General features: G+C 34.1%; 1 protein-coding gene across 1 annotated transcript in view; it reads left to right on the top strand.

Annotated features, from left to right (window-relative positions):
* LOC144367374 (ankyrin repeat and LEM domain-containing protein 1 homolog) overlaps positions 1–23,160 on the top strand; it is a 25,057-nt gene extending 1,897 nt beyond the window's left edge. Inside the window, exons 3-5 of the mRNA XM_078023371.1 lie at positions 1,785–1,849; positions 20,474–20,507; positions 23,079–23,160. Coding sequence (XP_077879497.1) covers positions 1,785–1,849; positions 20,474–20,507; positions 23,079–23,160 — 181 coding nt within the window. The remainder of the gene's footprint in view (positions 1–1,784; positions 1,850–20,473; positions 20,508–23,078) is intronic.

Below are 23,160 nucleotides of genomic sequence, written 5' to 3'. Positions count from 1 at the left end.
TTTGAGTCTTGAAATTCCCTGTTTAGCTGAAGTTAGCTATTCTACCATCCCCCTTTAATTTATCAGGGACCTAATGATATCCTTGAAGTGTAAGGAAGATAATTCTGTAGTCAGATGGAGGGGAATAAATAGATTTTTAAATTGTTCCTTTGTCAGTTCTGTTGCTGTGGTGTTTCTGCCAGACCTGGCCCTGCAGTCTGGTAATGAAGAGCTTTTATTTCAAAATATCCTGACTGATCCAATCCCTGAGTCTTCATGGTAACCCACACTTAGACTCAACACTCTTTTTATTTCTCATGCACTTACGCTTTTTTATTCAACAGTTGTTTCCAGCAGAAGCACTCTGCTTTGACAGCTTGGCCTCTAGCTTTGGCCAACAAATACTAAGCACTCTGACCCTTTCACCCTTTTAGGAACCTTATGTGGAATCCCCATATTAGCCTTGCCATTTCTGGTGCATTATCCTTTTAGGACTTTGTCTTTTCTGTCATAAAATTAAAATCATTCAAATCTATTAGAAAACTTCAAGTAAAGCTTCAAGTAATCTCTGGAAGAAATCAGAGTTTTCTGTCATCCTGGCTAACAGATCTGTGCCCCAAATCCTTCCATCCCTTGAAATAGATTTCCTTTGACTGCAGCGGGTTCCACATCACTGTTTTCCATGGTGAGTGCCAATTTAGATTGGCACTTCTAGTAGTTTTCCCAAGTAATGGAAATTTCCAAGCTGTTGGAATTGCTGCCTAAAGTTTTCAGCATTTATTAAGGTCTGCCTCAAAAGGAATATATGAAGCAGATTCATTGAATCTAAGAGAGCTGAGCCCCATCATGACTCCTCAGTATCCATTGTGTTAAAGAAAATTTTGTGTTCCAAGTCAGTTGGAGATCAACATGGAAATGTAGCTATGCTTATCTGCTGATTCTGTTCAACTAGGTAGAGAAGAAATAGTAGTAGTCCAAGTTTTTGGCATTTGTTAATTTCTTGCCTTTGTTATTATTGATTAGTCTCACAGAGGGGATGATTATATTCTCTAATTTAAGGAGATATTTATAAATAGTTATAAATTAATTGTTGATTTGCTTTGAGTTACAAAGCACAAAGAAAAGCCCAATTGATCATGAAAATTAGGACACAAGCATTTTTTAAAATAATTTTAACTTTTGAATATTAGAACCTATGAAAAATGCACATTAGTTCTAGCTGAGATTGTAAGTAGTTAAGTATGCCATTATTTTACTATTTTGCTTAACATGTTTCAATATTATCTTAGTAAATCTCCATAACAACCTGGTGAACTAAAGTGATACTACCCTTATTTTTTAAAAGGCCTTAAGCCTAAGAGAAAGAAGTTGTGCAAGAACAAAAAACTATTTTTTACAGAGACAGGGCATTTTCTGAGTTCAAGCTACACTAGTTAATATATTTACCTGTCCTGTTCTCAATTAATGATCATTTCATCTTTTTTCTTCTTTAACTTTACGCTGTGTGTGCAGTGACACATACATTTACCCCAGCTACTTAAGAGCCTGAGGCAGGACAATTGCTTGAGCCCAGGTATTTAAGATCAGCCTGACCATCATCATGAAATACCATCTCACAAAACAGAAAAAAACATTGTACAAATAATTTTCAAGTTAACAAAATGTTTATAGGGCATAGAGATTAGGAGAGCATATGAAAAAGTTCTGATACTAGATCTAAAACATTATAAAGTATTGAATTATATTTGGTCAGTGTTTTCATATGAGTGTTAAAATACCAATTTTATTACTTTTTTCAAATACAGAAACAGGGATTTAATTCTTCAATACATGAAAGAACAATCTAGAACATCAGTAAATTTCAATCCAGGTAAGACTTAAAAAAATGAGTTACTCTTGGTGTTCATGCCCTGTGTAAATAAGAGTAAGAATGTTTGATCACAAAAGAAGAGTGGAAAAAAATAAATGTTCAAATTCCATTCATATTTTTATATCTTTCTTGCTCATATAGAATCCAGGATATCTTAATAATTAACTATAAGAAATTTGTCATCTAAATGATATTGTCTGAAGAAATTTTACATTAATTTTGACCCTGAAATTTTATGTCTTTGCAGAAGTAAGAATATTTTTAAATTATACATTCTGTTTCATATATGGTCACATGATAGCAGATTGGACTTGTTATAATGTCAACTGTTAATATCAGTTCCTATTGAGTGCCTACATTAGTGAATTTCACAGTGATATTTCTATACACACATATACAATACTTGAATCCTGATCACTCTCCTTACTTCCATTTTCCCCTCTACTCCCTTTTTCATCCCCAGTTACCTTCCCTCTTCCTTAATGTTCCCTCCATCATTTTCTAGTCATTCTTATTTTTTTCCCAGATTCCACGTTAGGAAGAGAATGTGATAATTGGGGTTTTGTTTCTGATTTTTTCACCTTAACACGATGATCACCTTTTCCATCCATTTTACAATTATTGTCTTTGTTTCTTTTTTAACATTTTTATTTGGGGTTTGAAATATACCATTTCCTGGGCCTTAAAATTTCTACTCAGAAATCTAATATTTTTCTGATCTGTTTATAATTGCTTTGGCCCTTATTATAGATTTCAGTTTACCTTTGGTAATTTTATAGACTATGATTTGGAGAAATACTTTTTGGGCCATGTCCATTTGGTATTCTAAAATCCTATACCTGGATGTCCATAACTTTCACAAGAGATAAGAAATAGTTTCTTTTATTCACTGAGAAAGCTTTCATTGCCTGTAGCCTGTACCTCTTCTCCATTATGTGTACCAGTGATTCATAAAAGTAGTCTATGAATTGTATCTAGTGGTTTTGTAATTTGTTTACAATTATTTTGATTGTTGTTGATATTGTCTGAATGTGATATTTCATCATCAACTTCAAGCTCTGATATTTTTTTCTTTCACTTGATCTAGTCTATGGGTCTAACTTCAACTGGATATATTTATTTGAGGTATTGAGCTCTTTATTTTCAAGATTTCTAATTGATTCTTTTTCAGAATCTGTATTGAATTGTTTTCTCATGCCATGCATTGTTTTCCTTAATCTACTCAGTTTTTCTTTGCTTCATCTTTGAAATAATTCACTATTTTAACATTTTTTTTGAATTTTATTCTGGCATTTTTTATATTGCATTATCTTTAGAAATAGTTTCTAGGGTAATTAACTATAAAACAGTCATGCTACTTTGCTTTTTATCTTTCTTATTTTTCTATATTGAAATTTGTACATCTTCAAGGATATATATCTTTTCCACATTTATTTGAGTGTCTGCTTAGGAAACTGTTTTCCCTGGATGATGTGTCTTATGCTATTGATTAAATGTGTGATGTTGAATTATTTTCCAAATGGTGTCTCTGTTGTAATTTCTTATGTCCAATCTGTGACTCCTGAATGGTGATAGCTCGCACTGTTAAGTAACAACTTTCTTTGTCAGTGTTGTGAGAGTGGAGTCATGTTAGTGAAATAGTGATATAGGCAGTAGAGTATCTGAAATGCATTTTCTGTGGTGGTTCCTCCATACTTGTCAATAATATGGTGTCTGCAAATATATGGGAGATACCTAGGCTGAGAACCTGCATAAATGAAGATCTCAAACTTGCAAAATTCTGTAAGAGTTTCTTCATTTATTTCTAGTCTTCCTTTAGTGTGTCCAGACCACTGAATTTTAGTCATCTCTTTCCATTACTAAATGTGTGTTTTAGGTTAAAGCTTTTTATCGCTGTTCTTATTTTTAATTTTTTTCAGCACCAGGTTTTATTTTATTTTTTTAGATATGACAGTAGAGTGTATTTTTTACATACATGGGCTACATCTGATTCTATTTAGGATCAGAGAGAACTTTTGGCCTTTGGTTTTTTTGGTATTGGCTTATTTCACTAAGAATAATAGTCTCAAGTTCCATCCATTTACCAGCAAGTGCCATAAATTTCATTCTTCTTTATGGATAAGAAATACTCCATTGTGTATATGTACCCCATTTTCTCTAACCTTTCATCTGTTGAAGCTCACCTAGGTTGTTTCCTTAGCTTAACTATTGTGAATTGGGCTGCAGTAGACATTGATGTGGCTGTGTCACTGTAGTATATTGATTTAAAGTCCTTTGGATATATATATATGTGTGTGTGTATGTGTGTGTATATATGTGTGTGTGTGTGTGTGTGTGTGTGTGTGTATAATATACATACATGCCCAACTCTCCATCATGTCAACTTAGGAACTGATTTCCTCAACAAGACTTCTAAATTGCAACAAATAAAATCAAGATTCAACAGGGGTGATAACGCGTTGAATGGTGTTTCCATTCCAAATTCTTAGAGGAATCTCCATACTGTTTTCCAGAGTAGTTGCACCAATTTGCAGTCTCACTAGTAAAGTATGAGTGTAACTTTTTTCTCACATTCTCTCCAGCATTTATTGTTCCTTGTATTCTTGATAATTCCTATTTTGACTGGACCAAGAATGGAATATCAATGTAGTGTTGATTTGCATTTTCTAATTTCTAGAGAAATTTTAGCATTTTTTCTACTTTTTATTGATTTTATAATTTTTTAAGTGCACGATAACAGTGGAATGCACTACAATCTTTATTACACATATAAAGCACAATTTTACCTCTGAATATAAAGTATGTTTATGTCAATTTATGCCATTTTACATGTACTTTTTTGCACTACAATTCGTTTTTTATTTTTATTTGTTTCAGTTAGTTACACATGACAGTACAATGACCTTGACATATCATACATTTGAACCACATGAGATACAATATCTCATTTTTTGAGTATACAGGTTGTAGATTCACATTGATCATGCATTCACATATATACACCAATAATAATAATGTCTATTCCATTCTACTATCCTTACAATCTTTCCAACCTCTCCTCTCCCCTCCCATCACTTCTCTCTTCTTAATCTAAGGTAGCACTATTCCTTTTTTTCTCACATCTTCATACATGTGGTTTGTATAACAGTGAGGCTCTCCTTCCACCATCCGTGCAATTCCCTTTCTCCCTTCCTTTCCTCCCACCCCTCTTTCCTGTGTATAGGTAATCTTCTTCCCATGCTTTTTTCTCTCTTCCCCATTTTGAGTTACCCCCTTATATCAGAGAAGACATTTGGCATTTGTTTTTTGGGGACTGGCTAAATTCACTTAGCATAATCTGCTCTAATGCCATCCTTTTCCCTGCAAATGCCATGATCTTATTATTTTTTAGTGCTGAGTAATATTCCATTGTGTATATATGCCACATATTTTTATCCATTCATCTATTGAAGGGCATCTAGGTTGGCTCTACAGTCTAGTTATTGTGAATTGTGCTACTATAATCATTGATGTGGCTGAGTACCTGTAGTATGCTCCTTTTAGGTCTTTTGGGTATAGTCCTAGAAGAGGAATAGCTGGGTCAAATGGTGGTTACATGCCCAGTTTTCCAAGGAATCTCCATACTGCTTTCCAAATTGGCTGCACCAATTTACAATCTCACTAGCAGTGCAATTCTGATCAAAATCCCAATGACATTCCTCACATAAATAGAAAAAGCAATTATGAATTTCATCTGGAAATATAAGAGACCCAGAATAGCAAAAGAAATTCTAAGCAGGAAGAGTGAAACAGATGGTGTCACTATACCAGATCTTAAACTATACTACAGAGCAATAGTAACAAAAACAGCATGGTACTGGCACCAAAACAGGCTGGTGGACCAATGGTATAGGATAGAGGACACAGAGATTAACCCACAAAAGTACAACTACCTTATATTAGACAAAGGTACTAAAAGTATGCACTGGAGAAAATATAGCATCCTCAACAAATGGTGTTGGGAAAACTGGAAATCCATATGCAACAAAATGAAATTGAATCCCTCTCTCTCACCATGCACAAAAGTTAACTCAAAATGGATCAAGGGTCTAGGAATTAAACAAGAGACTCTGCATCTAATGGAAGAAAAAGTAGGCCCTAATCTTCCTCATGTGGAGCTAGGCCCCAACTTCCTTAATAAGATGCCTGTAGCACAAAAGTTAAAACCAAGAATTAACAAATGGGATGAATTCAAACTAAAAAGTTTTTTTCTCAGCAAGAGAAATAATATGTGAGGTGAATAGGGAGCCTACATCCTGGGAACAAATTTTTACCCCTCACACATCAGATAGAGCTCTAATCTCTAGGGTATGCAAAGAACTCAAAACGCTAAACACACACACACACACACACACACACACAAATAATCCAATCAACAAATGGGCCAAGGACCGGAACAGACACTTCGCAGAAGAGGATATACAATCAATCAATAAATATATGAAAAAATGCTCACCATCTCTAGCAATCATAGAAAGGGAAATTAAAACTACCCTACGATACTATCTCACTTCAGTAAGAATGGCAGCCATGATGAAGACAAACAACAACAAATGCTGGTGAGGATGCAGGAAAAGGGTACCCTCATACACTGCTGGTTGGATATTGAGCATTTAAAAAATATATTTGCTCACCAATTGTATTTCTTGTTCTGTGAACAACCAGTTTCAGATCCTTTGCACATTTATTGACATCCTATGACCACTAGAAGAGAATATTAACTATATTGGGTTGTGTGTGTGTGTGTGTGTGTGTGTGTGTGTGTGTGTGTTAAGTTTTTTTATTTTTATTTTTTTCATGGGGGCAAGTAGTGGGGATTCAACTCAGGGGCACTCAACCACTGAGCCACATCCCCAGCCCTGTGTTTTATTTTATTTTTATTATTTTTGTTGTAGATGGACACAATTTACTTATTTACTTGTTTATTATTTATTTATTTATTTTTATGTAATGCTGAAGATCAAACACAGGGTCTTACACCTGCAAGGCTAGTTCTATAACACTGAGCCCCATACCCATCTCTGTTTTGCATTTTATTTAGACATAGAGTTGCTCAGTGCCTCACCATTGCTGAAGCTGGATGGATCTGAACTCTTGATCCTCCTCTTTCAGCCTCCTGTGCTGGTTTGTTTTGAATTCTTTATATATCCAGAAGACTAATGTTCTGAGGTGCAGGTGGTAAAGATTTTCTCCCAGTTTGTAGGTTCTCTGTTCATGTTCTTGATAATTTTCTTTCCTGTGAGAAAGCTTTTTACTTTGTTTCCTTCCCATTTATCGATTCTTGATTTTATTTGATGCAATTTAGAAGTCTTGTTGAGGAAGTCAGTTCCTAAGCCAAGATGATGGAAAGTTGGGCCTATGTTTTCTTCTAGTGGGTACAGGATGTCTGGTTTAATGCCTAGTTCCTTGATGTACTTTGAGTTGAGTTTTGTGCAGGGATAGGGGTAGGGGTTCAATTTGATTCTGCCACATGCATATTTCCAGTTTTCTCAGTACCATTTGTTTAAGAGGCTGTCTTTTCTTTTAATGTATGTTGTTGGTGCCTTTGTCTAGATTAACAAGACAGAATGTATGTGATTTTTGTCTTTGTGATGTCTTTTCTGTTCCATTGGACATTTTGCCTGTTTTGGTGCCAATCCCATGCCATTTTTGTAGCACTATAGTATAATTTGAGAGCAGATCTTGTGATGTCTGCTGTCTGCTTCACTTTTTTTCACTAAGGATTGTTTTGAATATTCTGGGCTTTTTGTTTTTCCAAGTGAATTTTATGATTGCTTTTTCTATTTCTTTGTGAAATATCATTGACATTTTAATAGGAGTTGCATTAAAAGTATAGCATTTTGGTAGTATGTCAATTTTGGTAACATTAATTCTGCCAATCCATGAACATTTGAAATATTTCATCTTCTACGGTCTTCTTCAATTTCTTTCTTTAGTGTTTGGTAATTTTCATAATAGAGGTCTTTCACTTCTTAGATTGTTTCCTGATTATTTTATTTTTTAAATTGTTTTGAATCCATTGTGATTCATCAGCTGATGCACAATTTGTGTACAGGATCATAATTGATTTATGAGTGTTAATTCTATATCCTGCTACTATGCTGAGTGTGGTTATGAGTTTTAAAAATTGTGTGGTGTAGTTTTGTGTCTTCTACGTATAAAATATTGTTGTCAGCAAATAGGGATATTTTGAGCTCTTCTTTTCATATTCATATCCCTTTAATCTCTCTTTCCAAACTGTTCTGATTAGAATTTCAAAATTCATATGTTGAATAGAAGTGGTGAAAGAGGGCACCCTTGTCTTTTTCTAGTTTTTAGAAAGAATGTTTCATTTTTTTCCATTTGGAATCATGTTAGTCTTGGGTTTTTTGGTATAGAGCTTTTAAAATGTTCAGTTACATTCATATTATCCCTATATTTTCTACCATTTTGAACATGAATGGATGCTGTATTCTGTCAAATTCTCTTTCTTCAACTATTGAGAGAATTATGTCATGTTTTTAAGTCTATTAATGAATCCTGTGTTGATTTCCATAGGTTGAACCATCCACATTTTTACATAATGCCATATTAGTAATTGTTGTATTCTGCTACCTTTCCTATCCTCTACTCTCCCTTCTCCCCTCCCCTCCCATCTTCTCTCTCTACCCCATCTACTGTAATTCATTTCTCTCCTTGTTTTTTTTCCCATTCCCCTCACAACCTCTTATATGTAATTTTCTATAACAATGAGGGTCTTCTTCCATTTTCATGCAATTTCCCTTTTCTCTCCCTTTCCTTCCCACCTCATGTCTCTGTTAAATGTTAATCTTTTCCTCCTGCTCTTCCTCCCTGCTGTGTTCTTAGTTGCTGTCATTATATCAAAGAAGACATTTGGCATTTGTTTCTTAGGGATTGGCTAGCTTCACGTAGCATAATCTTCTCTAGTGCCATCCATTTCCCTGCACATTCCATGATTTTGTAATTTTTGTGCTGCATAATACTCCATTGTGTATAAATGCCTCATTTTTTTTATCCATTCATCTATTGAAGGGCATCTGGGTTGGTTCCACAGTCTAGCTATTGTGAATTGTGCTGCTATGAACATTGATGTGGCAGTATCCCTGTAGTATGCTCTTTTAAGGTCTTCAGTGAATAGTCCGAGAAGGGCAATAGCTGGGTCAAATGGTAGTTCCATTCCCAGCTTTCCCAGGAATCTCCATAGGGCTTTCCAAATTGGCCGCATCAATTTGCAGTCCCACCAGCAATGTACAAGAGTACCCTTTTCCCCACATCCTCACCAGCACTTGTTGTTGTTTGACTTCATAATGGCTGCCAATCTTACTGGAGTGAGATGGTATCTTAGGGTGGTTTTGATTTGCATTTCTCTGACTGCTAGAGATGGTTAGCATTTTTTCATGTACTTGTTGATTGATTATATGTCCTCCTCTGAGAAGTGTCTGTTCAGGTCCTTGGCCCATTTGTTGATTGGGTTATTATCTTATTGTTTAATTTTTTGAGTTCTTTGTACATTCTGGATATTAGGGCTCTATCTGAAGTGTGAGGAGTAAAAATTTGTTCCCAGGATGTAGGCTCCCTATTTACCTCTGTTATTGTTTCTCTTGCTGAGAAAAAACTTTTTAGTTTAAGTAAGTCCCATTTGTTGATTCTTGTTATTAACTCTTGTGCTATGGGTGTCCTATTAAGGAATTTGGAGCCGGACCCCACAATATGTAGATCAGAGCCAACTTTTTCTTCTATCAGACGCAGAGTCTCTGATTTGATATCAAGCTTCTTGATCCATTTTGAGTTAACTTTTGTGCATGGCGAGAGGAGGGGATTCAGTTTCATTTTGTTGCATATGGATTTCCAGTTTTCCCAGCACCATTTGTTGAAGATGCTATCCTTCCCCCATTGCATGCTTTTATCCCCTTTATCAAATATAAGATAGTTGTAACTTTATGGATTAGTCTCTGGGTCCTCTATTCTGTACCATTGGTCACCGGCCTGTTTTGGTACCAGTACCATGCTGTTTTTGTTATTATTGCTCTGTAATATAGTCTGAAATCTGGTATCGCTATACCACCTGATTCACACTTCCTGCTTAGAGTTGCTTTTGCTATTCTGGGTCTTTTATTTTTCCATATGAATTTCATGATTGCTTTATCTATTTGTACAAGAAATGCCATTGGGATTTTGATTGGCATTGCATTAAGCCTATAGAGAACATTGGGTAATATCACCATTTTGATGATGTTAGTTCTGCCTATCCAGGAACAGGGTATATTTTTACATCTTCTAAGATCTTCTTTTATTTCTCTCTTTAGAGTTCTGTAGTTTTCATTGTATAAATCTTTCACCTCTTTTGTTAGGTTGATTCCCAAGTATTTTCACCTCTTTTGTTAGGTTGATTCCCAAGGATCTGTCCAATGGTGAGAGAGGTGTGTTGAAGTCACCCATAATTATTGTTTTGTGGTCTATTTGATTCTTGAACTTGAGGAGAATTTGTTTTATGAACGTCGCAGCACCATTATTTGGTGCATAAATATTGATAATTGTTATATCTTGTGGCGAATGGTTCCTTTTAACAGTATGTAATGTCCTTCCTTATCCCTTTTGATTAACTTAATCTTGAAGTCAATTTTATTCGATATGAGGATGGCCACCCCTGCTTGCTTATAAGGACCGTGTGCGTTGTATATTTTTTCCCAACCTTTCACCTTCAGCCTGTGTGTGTCTTTTCCAATAAGCTGTGTTTCCTGGAGGCAGCATATTGTTGGATTTGTTTTTTAAATCCATGTTACCAGCCTATGTCGCTTTATTGGAGAGTTTAAGCCATTAACGTTTAGAGTTACTAGTGATATATGGTTTGTACTTCTAGCCATGTTTGATTATTTGTCTTTTTTAAAAAATTTAGTTTGTTTCTCCATGATAAGATTTCCCCTGCCCTCTGTCTTTACTGAGGCACTTCCCACTGTTGGTTTTGGTTATTGTTTTTCATTTCTTCCTTGTGTAGTGTTTTGCTCAAGATGCTTTGCAATGCTGGTTTTCTGGCTGCAAATTCTTTTAACTTTTGTTTATCATGAAAGATTTTTATTTCGTTGTCGTACCTGAAGCTTAATTTTGCTGGATACAAAATTCTTGGTTGTCATCCATTGTCTTTCAGTGTTTGAAATATGTTGTTCCAGGATCTTCTCGCTTTCAGCATCTGTTATGAACAAATCTATTGTTAACCTTATTGCTTTACCCCTGAATGTAATCTGATTCCATTCTCTTCTAGCTTTTAATATTTTCTCTTTGTTCTGTATATTGGATATCTTCATAACAATGTGTCTTGGCGTTGGTGTACTGTGATTTTGTATGCTCGGTGTCCTGTATGCATCTACAATTTGTATATCCATTTCCTTTTTTATTTCTGGAAAGTTTTCTATAATTATTTCATCCAGCAGATTGCTCATTCCCTTGGTTTGAACCTCTATACCTTCCTCTATCCTGATGACTCTTAAGTTTGGTTTTTTTATGTTATCCCATATCACTTGGATGTTTTTCTCGTGATTTTTTACCAGCCTTTCTGAGTTGGCTAGACTCTTTTCAAGACGATATATTTTGTCTTCATTATCTGATGTTCTGGCTTCTACTTGCTCCACTCTGTTAGTGATACTCTCATTTGAGTTTTTAATTTGGTTTATAGTTTCCTTCACTTCTAGAATTATTGTTTGATTTTCTTTATAATCTCTATCTCCTGATAAAGATGCTTAATTTCTTCTTTTATCTCTTTATGTAATTCATTTTCAATGTGTTCTTTTACTGTTTGAATTTGCTGTCTCATATCCTCTTTAAGGTTCTATTCCATCTGTCTAAGGTATTTTTTGAGTTCTTTATTTGACCATTTTTCTGATGCCTCTAGGTCCTCCTGAATATTTAGGCTGTCCCGCACTGTTTGTACTTCTTTTCTTCCTTGGTTTCATCCTTTTCTATTTCGTTTTCTATTTCGTGGAATAATTTTAGGAGTATTGGTGTTAGTTCTTCTTTAAGGGTTTCGTAGGAATTGCCAGAGAATTTATCTAGTTGTGGACTTTTCTTTATTGGTAGGTCAAAATATCGATCTATTAAAAATAAGTTGCTTCAATAATGCTAGAAATCTCTGGGTTCAGTGGTACAAACCTATAATTCCAGCAGCTTGGGTGGCTGAGACAGGAGAATTGTGAGTTCAAAGCCAGCCTCAGCAATGGCTAGGTGCTAATCAACACAGTGAGACCCTTTCTCTCAATAAAATACAAAGCAGGGATGGGATGTGGCTCAGTTGTTGAATATCCCCAAGTTCAATCCCCAGTACCAAAAAAAAACTACAAATGAGAAAAAGAATTATGAATATGTATAAATGTCCATGAATCATTCAGGTAACAATTAAACAGGAATGGGAAAAATATATTTCAAAAAAAATAGATCTCAGTGCTTTTGTGGTGCCAGTGATTGAACCCATAACATCATGAAATTGAGGCACATTCTCTGTGAGTGGGCTACATTTAAAGCTGTTGTCTTCCACTTTCAGTACTTTTTTACATCAGTATAGGACATGAGGACATATAGATTGCATGCTGAAGAAGTGTGAAGTCTATAAACATCTTCCACTTATGAGGAGGATTGAGAAAATTGACATCATATTGTATAACACAGTACTAAATGGACCATCCCGCTCCCCTGGGACCAGATAAACTCTTCGTTATGGAATTTAAAAGTCTCAAAAAATCATAGTTTGGGCTGGGGTTGTGACTCAGTAGTATAATGCTCACTTAGCACATGATAAACACTGGATTCAATCCTCAGCACCACATAAAAATAAATAAAATAAAGAAATTGTGTCCAACTACAACTAAAAAATATTTTTTAAAAAAGTTATAGTTTATAAAATTGTCATCAAATGGTCTTTTACATCTACCTTGCCATGTGAAATAAGACTAGAATGTGAATAGCATGCATGAAATGAAATACTCCTTTTGAGTGGTGAATATAAACTCAGTTTATATAGTTTTAATAGTACAAATCTTTTTTACTCCTCCTCCTTCACATCATCACCATCATTGTCAGCATCATCATCATTATTTATTTCACTGTTGAGATTGAAGCCAGAGCTCCTTCATTCTATGCAATACATTACCACTTAGCTCTTTCCTCTGCCCTACCCGTAGATTCTCACAGAGTAAATGTCTTATTCGTTTGTTGTTGTTGTTTTGTTTTATAGTGTTAATGAAGTGGGAAAGAATTTGTTCTATATGGAGAAACAGTGTTTGGCTCATTCTGAAAGATGAGTGAGTTCATAGCCTATTTAAATATCAACTATTACTACATAACAACTTGCTGCTACCTCTGTAGTGCTTCTTTCTGTATTTCCCTATGACCATGTGGTATGGATAGATAAGAGTGTATAAACTCTGAAGGTTGTTATCTTTCAACACTTTTGTCCCTAGGGGAAGTAAAGTTTTATTTGTACCACACATAAGATAGAAAAAGTAGCTGGAAGTAAGAGATGAGCATATTTGCTGTCTCCTACACTGGAATGTCTTTGTAAGCTTTCTGTTCCTGATCTGTTTACTGCTTTTCTCTAATTTCTGTAGATGTTTTTTTCCATACATTTGTTGACCATCTGTATTTCTTCTGTGAAGTGCCTGTTGAATTTCTTTGCTCATTTATTAAATGGGTAGAGATGGGTGATGGTGTTATTATTAGTTTTAAGCTATTATTATTATTATTATTATTATTATTATTATTATTATTATTTATCCTGGAAGTTAATGCATTTTCTGAGGTGCAGGTGGCAAAGGTATTTTTTCCTATTGTGTTGGCTCGCTTTTCATGTTCTGGTTTTTTGTCTTTGCTGTGAAGAAGCTTCTTAATTTGATGGAGCACCATTTATTTAAAATTGATTTCACTTTGTGTTGAGGGGCCTCCCCTTTCAGCATCTACTCTTGGGAGCTTGAGGGCATACAGAAACCCCTCCAAAAACAGATTCAGATAATTGCTTTTGCTATATTATGCAGCAAAACTAGCTTTCATAGTGGCTATGTTCCAATTTACATATAGCAGTCATGAGAGGCCAGAGGGGATACACAACATATAATATTATGGGAGTCCTGCCACCAAGAGTCTAGCAACTGCCTTGTACCAACTGGGGAGTAATTTCTTGTCAAAGGAACAGGTAAATGGTACTTGCCAGTGTTCTGACAACACTCTGTTCCAAAACATAGTGTTGTATGTTAGGACATCCCTGCTGCACAATGAGAAAGATGAGCATTCCTCCATGTAGATCCAAGGTCAGGCCCACCAACAACTTCTTTTGCTTTAGAGATTTTATTAATAAGTCAGTTCCTGAGCTGATATGTTGGAGTTTTGGGCCTAAGTATTCTTCTATCCAGTGCAGGGATTCTGGTCTAATACCTAAGTAATTGATCCACTTTGAGTTGAGTTTTTGTGCATGGTGGGAGGATTAGGGTTCAGTTTAATTCTACTACATATTGATTTCAAATTTTCTCAGCACCATTTGTAGAAGAGGCTATCTTTGCACCAGTATATGATATTTGTGCCTTTGTCTAGAATGAGGTAATTGTATTTATGTGGGTTTGTCTCTGTCTTCTGTTTCATTGGTGGTCTTACCTGTTTTGTTGCCAATACCATATTGGTTTTGTCTTTATAGCTCTGTAGTGTAATTTGAAGTCTGATATTGTGATACCTCCTGCTTCATTTTTCTTGCTAGGTATTGTTTTGGGTATTACTGAGTGGGAGAGCATTTCTTTGGGCTCTGGAAGGGAGTTGCATTGAAATTTTATAGCACTTTTGGTAGTATGGTAATTTTGACGATATTAATTCTGCCTATCCAAGAACATGGGAAGTCTTTCCATTCCTAGAACCTTCCTCAATTTATTTCTTGAGTGTTCTGTAATTTTCATTGTAGAGGTCTATTTTTTGTTAGATTGTTTCCCAAGTGTTTTTTAAAGCTGTTTTGAATAGGATAATTTTCCTAATTTCTCGTTTACTTCATCTTTTAGTGGAGTTTAGAAACAAAGTTGATTTATGAATGTTACTTTTGTATCCTGAAATTTGATGAATTCATTTGTGTTCTAGAAGCTTTCTAGTGAGTATTTTTTTTTTTGAGGGGATCTTCTTAATATAGAATCACGTTTTCTTCAAACAGTGCTCGTTTTAGCCCTTCCTTTCCTATTCATATCCCTTTAATTACATTCCTTTGCCAAATTGCTCTGGCAAGAGATAAAAGGACCTGATTTGTTCAGCTCTCTATTTATCATTCAGTTGTGAATTTGGTCTTCTGGTGTTTTATTCACTTATGATCTGATAGATTGCAGAGTATTATCTCTACATTTTGTATTTGCTAAGAGTTGCATTGTGTACTAATAGAAGTCGTGAAAGTGGGTATTCCTGTCTCATTGCAATTTTTAGAAGAAATTCTGTCGTTGTTCTCCCTTCATAATTATGTTGTCCTTGGGTGTGTCATGTATAGCTTTTACAATGTTGAGGTATGATTCCTTCGTTCCTATTTTTTCTAGTGTTTAAAGCATGAAAAGATGGGGTTTTATGCAAAAAATAGATGCTGCATCTATTTTGATAATCAAGTGTTCCCATCTCTGTATCTATTTGTGTGATGAATTACATTTATTGATTTCCATTTGTTGAATCAGTGTTGCATTCCTGGGATGAAACCCACTTGGTCATGTGCACTATTTTTTAAAATCTATTTTTGTATGAGATTTAGCAGTATTTTATTGAGGATTTTTGCACCTATGTTCATCAAGGATATTAGTCTGAATTTTTCCTTTCTTGATGTATCTTTGTCTGGACTTAGTATCAGTGTGAGATAGGCTTCATTTAATGAATTTGAAGAATTCCCTCTTTTTCAATTTCATGAAAGAATTTAAAGGTTTGGTAGAAATTGGCTGAGCATCCATCTGGCCCTAGGCTTTTTTTTGTTGGTAGAGTCTTGATGACTTTTTTATTCTCATTATTTGAAATTAATCTCTTTAAATTTTCTATATACTTCTGGTTAAATTTGGGTAGCTCATGTCTCCTGGAATTTATTGATATCTTTTAGATTTTCTACCTTATTGGAGTATAGATTTTGAAAAAATAGCTTCAATTTATGCTCTGTGCTGATATTTCCATTTTCACCATAGGTTTTGGTACTTTTCATTTTTCTCTGATAGCTTGGTTAATTTTTATATATTTTGTTCATTTAAAAAATTTTTGATTCACTTCTTTTTCAGTTTTTACATCTTGATTTTATCAATTTCATCTTTGATTTTTATTTTTTCCTTTATTTTGCTTATTTTAGTGTTTTTCTCTAGGTCTTTAAGATATAATGTTAGATTATTTTACTCAGTAACTTTCTATTCTTTTAATGTATGGGCTCAATGTTATAAACATTTCTCTTAGAACTACCTTCATAGTGTCCCAAAGGTTTTTATATATTGTATCACTCTTCTCATTTACATTTAATTTTTTATTTAAACTCTGATTTGTTCATCTATCTGTTCATTATTCAATAGTGAATTTAGTCTCCTAGTGTTAGTTTTTTTTTTAATTTTCATCTTGTTGATTTCTAGTTTTATTCCATTATGGTCTGACAGAGTTTAAGGTATTAGCTCTATTTTTGGTATTTGTGAAATGTTGCTTTATGTACTAAAATATGGTCTATTTTGGAAAATGTTCCCTGTGCAGCTAAGAAGAAAATGTATTCAGTCATTGACGAGTAAAATATTCTATGCATTTCTGTTAAGTCTAAATTATTTATTGTAATTTTAATTTTATATTTAACTCTTGTTGGTATGATCTTTCTAGTGATGAGAGACACATCTTAAAGTTCCCAATATTATTGTGTTGTGATCTGTTTGATTCTCTATATTGAGAAGGAGCTCTTTGATTACTTAGATGCTTCATAGTTTGGAGCATATATATTTACCACTATTATTTCTTTCTGTTGTATTACTCTACTAAGCAGTATGAAAATGGAATTTTTTATCTGTTCTGATGAACTTTTGCCAAAGTCCATTATATCAGATATTAAAATAGATAACCTTGTTTATAAGATTCATGCGAATGATATGTTTTTCTCATCCTTTCACAGTTAGTCTGTGTATATATTTGTCTAAGAGGTGAGTCTTTTGGAGACAGGCTATTGTTGGGTTCTTTTTTTTTCCAAATCAATCTGCCAGTGTATTTGTGTTGATGACTTGAGTCCATTAACATTCAGTGTTATTATTGAGAGATGATTTATGCTTCCTGTTATTTTGGTTCATTTCTAGTTATCAAGTTGAAATAGATTCTACTTTGATTAACTACTCTTTTAGTTTTAGTTTCTGTATGTTTTTATTTGCATATTTTATTTTTTCTTAATAAAATATTTATTGAGTGTGTTTTATAATGCCAGCTTTCCAGTTGTGATTTTTTTAACTTTTGTTTATTATGGATGTTATTATCTCATATTAAAATCTGATATAATTTAGTATTCTATGCAGAATCCATTTTCTTTCAGAGCTTAGTATATATTATTTCAAGACCTCCTAGCTTTTAGGGTCTTTGAAAAATCAGCTGAGATCTGGATCGGTTTGTCTCTGAAAATGACCAATCATTTTTCACTATCAGGTTTTAAAATTCTATTATAAGTAAAATTCTATACTTATTCTGTATGTTACGCATTTTCATACTATTGTGGCTGGGAGTGTTGTAATTCTATATATTTGGAGTTGTATATACCTCCTGTGTTTAATTTTTCATTTCATTCTTAAGATTTTGGAAATTTTCAGTTATTTCATTGAAAAGATTGTTCATTTTTTGTTTTGAAATTCAATACCTTCATCTATCACAGTGTATCTTAAATTTGGCCTTTTATTATTATCCCATATATATTTTTTTTCAATTCTGTTCATGATCTGGTAACATCTTTTCTCCATGATGAACTTTATTTTCAAGATTATGCACTACTTCTTTATTACCTGAATATTTGTTCTTTAAGTCATCTAGAGTATTGGTGATTCTTTGCATTGCATTTTTAATTTGGTTTATAGATTTCTGAATTTTGAAAATTCCTGATTGATTTTTCTTTAGAACTTCTATTTCCTTATTGATTTTTTACTCCTTGTGTCTTCTCTGTGATTTTACTTTTTACATTATCTTTTATCTCATAGATCAGTTGAAATATAAACTTTCAAAATTCCTTCTCTGATATTTTCTTCACTGTGGTTTTTGTGGAATCTGCTTTTGAGTCATTCTGGTTTGTTTGGCATGCTTTGTTCCCTTGCTTGTTCATATTGTTTGTGTGTCTATTCATGTGTCAAAATGGATCTCTAACAACAGAACTTCTATTCTGTGCATTTCTAGTGATCCTGTAGATATCTTGTGGCTCACAGATTTCGGGAGGCGGGGAGCCAAGTAATTGCAACCAACTGTGTATAAAAAAAATAGAACTAAATTGCATACTTAATTTTTATTTTCACACAAAGTTAGTTGGCACAATAAACAGAAATGTATCAACTTATATCAGTAACGACAGTAAGTAATCATGAGTTATATCTTTCATAAAATAAAAGAATAGGTGTTTTCTATAGCTTCAATTGTATTAATTGTTGCTTTAGCATTAGTGGTGGTGTGTGGAGTTTTATAAACCAAGAGTTCTGGGAGAAATTAAAAATAGAGTTCACTATGAAGAAAAAAGCAATGGTGATAGAAAAGGATTAGCAGTTTCAAGATATGAGTAGGGCAGAAGCAAAGTGATATACGATGTATTGTTTATGAGGAAGAAGGAAAAACAAGTAAAAGAAATAAAGAGTAAAGTGAGAATAATGGAATTTGACTGTTTGTAAGAGAAAAGAAATAGAAACAAAAGAAATAAAAGGTTTGAAACAGAACACAAACGCAATCCAAAATAGGCTAATTGAAAACTTTAACCCTTAACAACAGAGTAAGGAAAAATAACTATGTTTCAGAATAGTACAAATGAGAAAGCATAAACAAATATGTACAAGTGTATGAATGTCCTTCATGTATCCATCACTACACATACAAAAACTAAAAAGAAAAACAAAAAGGATTGTTACTGAGAGTATGTGCTTTCTGTCTCTTCCAAAGTGTCTTTCCATTTCTCAAGTTTCCATTCTCCATGGGATGGTATGGGGAGCTGTGAAAGGTGCTGTCAGCTCCACCCCCAGGGAATAGATCATGCTAGGTTCTACAATATGTTCTCAGGGGAGGCAGTGAGGTCCTGTCTTTGCCCCAGGTGTTTCACTTCATGGGGAGTTACTGGGCATAAATAAATCGGTGCACACCTAGGACTCTACTTTACTCTTCTCCTCAGGGCTACATTCATGGGACAGGGATGCCAGTCCTTTACCAGTTCTGTTTTTTCAGGGTACTGTTCTTTCTTACCTCCTTAGGTCTGCCCTCAAGCACCAAGGTCCATCACTCCTGCTCATTGAGATTTTGAAGTAACTGCCACTGGTCTTGGGCACAGCTGTGTCAAGGGAGGAGAGGAGGACAGGCTCTCTTTGGCCTCTCTGACTAGTGTTACCCCCAGGAGAAATACTGTCCATGCCAGAAATTCTCCTGATTTGCTAGGCTCAGTTTATGTCTTGTGGATGGTGTCTGCCAGATTTATATATCGGACTGAGCCCCAACACATGGATATAAATTCCCAGTCTGAGTTGGTGCCATTGCAGTGCACATGTTTAAATATGTCTCCAGCTTCAACTCTGTGTACATTCCAGGCAGACTGGTGGTGACTTTCCTGCCACAGTTTAATGAGTAGAATAGCTTCACCCTGTGGTCCCACATTCTGCATTTCAAGACTGTCTGCTGCACTTTTCATATATATAATTAGTTTTAGGTAGACACAGTATCTTTATTTTATTTTACATGGATTGAAACCAATGCCTCATGCATGCTAGGCAAACACTCTACCACTGAGCCACAACCCTAGCCCCTTGTCTGCATCACTTTTCAGTCTTTTTTTTTTGTCCTAATGCACTGATTTCCCCCAATCACATCAGATCCTAAGCTCCAGCTCTGTTTCTCATCTTTGTCTGATATACCCCAAATTCCCCAGTTTTCAAGGTCTCTGTCCAATATTGAGAATCAGTGGCATGCTTTTATCTCCCGCCTCACAGAGAAGCAGTTTTCTCACTCTCTGAGTCCCATATGGTGGAGCTGTGAGAAAATCCACTTCCTGCTAATTCACCATCATGTCTCCCCTTGTTTGACACTTATATATTTATGCTACTTTATTTGACAATGATAAGGTTTTCTTTCATTTTTACAACTTTTAATAAGGATTTTGATTATGGGACCAATGATTTACTTTTAAGTATCAAACTTTTATAATTCCTGTTGTTTCTTCCTTGCATTTGATAAGTACAAAGTGGGAAACATAGGAGTTGTTAATGCATTCATTACTTACCTGTCATAAATACAATTAATATGAATTCTAAAAATTTCTCCGAGTATGGGTTTGGAGGAACATTTTATAACAAAACATCAGAGTCATAAATTTATATATTTTATATTTCTGTTTTGATTAATTATATATTTTACTGTTTTATTTAATAGTGAAAGAAAGTCCTAAAGATGACTCATTAAGAAGGTATGAATTTATAGATTCTAAATAAAAAATGTCTATTAACTAAGTGGAGAGTTAAGGTAGAAGGATTTGTTGAGTATTCTAGTGTGGGATAGACACCACATTCAGTTAACACTTGTTTCCTAAAGGTATCTTATAAGCACTTTGAAAGTATCTGTGCTATTATAATCTGTTAATTATGAATAAAGAGCTGTTATTCATAGAGGTTGACTTTTTGTCCCATATTTGTGTAATTAATAAGTTTCAGGCCTGTGTTTAGACTGTAGTCTTACCTGGCTGACTACTCCATTGTGTTGTTCCACTGTAAAGGTTGATACCAAGTGGGACCTATACAGGAAAAAATCAATTTTACAATTTATTTCAATGTGTCTGACAAATGTATTCTAAATAACATATATATTCACATTTTAACTTTCATATTGTGTATCATCAATTTAGAAAGTCAAAGGCAGTTGTGTGTTAATTCTGATTTATATTTTACCTGATAAGCCAGGTTGTAGTTCAAGATTTTGTCCTGATATTGACAGTTCCACTAGTAATCAGGATTTTTTCTTAATGTATCAAAAGCTTTTATGGAAAATCTCACAGAGCTATGGCCTCATGGTTTCTAATAAACAAGAAGATCAGGCAAGTGTTGTAGAGAAATTATTTTACTGAAAGTTATGAATAACATTATTTAGACAATGTTGTATTACTTATATTAATCCTTAGAGGACATTCTAATTTCTCTACCTCCTGATTTTCCAGTTAGTTTCTCTTCAATTACTACCCCTAACAATTTTATGAAGACTTTTACTTTTATGTTTTTTTCCTTTTTTATGACTATAACCTTTTATTTAATTTCTATTTGTATTTTCTGTTTTGTTCTCTTTTGAGTTTCTGCTTTATTTTGTCAATTGAATATTTTTTTTTCTTTTGACAGATCAAAAGTTTAGAAATTTCAGAATTTTAAGGAATTTTAGAAACCTTCTAGTCTTTCAGCATGTGTTCTACATGCCAGCCAAATGATAGTTTTGAGGATGTACCTGGAACTTAAATATATTAAAGGGAGTTTTCTGGGTACAAACAATGACAACAATGAGATTTAAACTCCAGTTTCTTAATTCTGAGCTCAGTACATTTTCTGGTTATCATTTTTAAGGTGATTTTTTTTTTAAATAATAGATTGAAGATTGACTATAGGAACCCAACTAAAGAGGACAAGACTAGAATTTTTAAGTGAACACAGTGGTAGAGGATCAAAATTTAACTAGTGAAGGAAAGGGCTATAAAAGTATTCACCCAGAGTAACAACACTGTGTTGGGTAGGAATAAGCATTTTAAAAAAGAGACCAAAATCTTAGGGTTTATGATTAGTTTGATGAGCACAAAACAGGAATGAAGGACACAGAATATTAAAAGCTCTCTATAAAGGCATATTAATACAAAATTTAGAGGAAGTCTTAATAGCTTGTATTTTGCCTGTTTTCATCTCTGCGATGCAAGAATGGATTAGAGACTAGTGAAACAGACTGTGGAAATTGTTAGAATACATGAATCTGTGGCACAAAACAGGTTTTCATTCACCTTCACTTTCTTTCCAAATTGCTGATGTCCTTAAAATGTACATGTAGTGCTGGGCAAAGGAGTGATTGGCAGGGAAAGTTATTATAAAGCTTCAGTTGAGTAGTTGGAAAGGTATTCAGACAGGCCAATGATTGAGACTCCATTTAGTTTAACCTTGTGTCAGAAATCTGAATATTCAAGGGATGTAGATTTCAAGTTTAGAGACTGCCACTGAGTTTTGCAGATGAGTGACTGGGAAATGGATTCCCAGAGGAAGGAGGGTATTTACATAATTGCTAGGGAAACAGAGGTACAAATACCAAGACTCTGCTTTTCTGGCAGTCTTTTCCCCTGGGTGTCTGAGTGCTTGTAAAGGTTTTAAAGGGCTTGCTAGTTTATGAGGACCTGAATAAAGTGAGACCTGTACAGGAAAAATCAATTTTATAATTTATTTCAATGTTTCTGACAAAGGTATTCTAAATAACATATATTCACTTTTTAACTTTCAATAATTTTTAAAGTTCCAGAGAACTCTGTGCATTATTTATGGGTAGAGGGAATAAATAGTGTATTATTATTGGTGATTTCCATGCTGAAGAACAATATTGCTTAGTATTTGACTCCCGGATATTCACGAGAGAGAACTGTGCCTCTTGTTATCTTGTCTTGTGTTTCCAGAGGTTTGTTTCAGTTCAAGTGAAAAAAAAAAAGTCAGCCATTAATTGGGTTTTTAAATTCAGCCTTCAAGTCAGGCAATTTGCAAGAAAAAATTATTATCTGTTTCTGCTCATGTACTGGATATTGCTCTGAATTGGAACTAAGAGTGCCTTAATATCTATATTGAATATTTTATAGATTCACAGCAGTAGAGTCAGAAAGAGGTGAACACAAGCTATTTTTTTGATTGGAGGTCATATTTTAAGTAATCAATCAAGAAACACCATTTAATAAGTTATACCTTAAATTAAACAGAGTTTATTTTAAAAATAAAACTATTCACCATTTTTGTTATACATTTTTGCTTTAAAGATCTATCAAAAAATCACACTCAGATGATTCCTTGTTTGCAATGGTTCAGGACAGCTATGAAGCTCCTATTAAGGTAAAGTGA

The sequence above is a fragment of the Ictidomys tridecemlineatus genome, chromosome 1, assembly GCF_052094955.1.
Source record: "Ictidomys tridecemlineatus isolate mIctTri1 chromosome 1, mIctTri1.hap1, whole genome shotgun sequence".
NCBI classification, from domain to species: domain Eukaryota; kingdom Metazoa; phylum Chordata; class Mammalia; order Rodentia; family Sciuridae; genus Ictidomys; species Ictidomys tridecemlineatus.
This window is presented reverse-complemented; position numbering and strand designations above follow the sequence as displayed.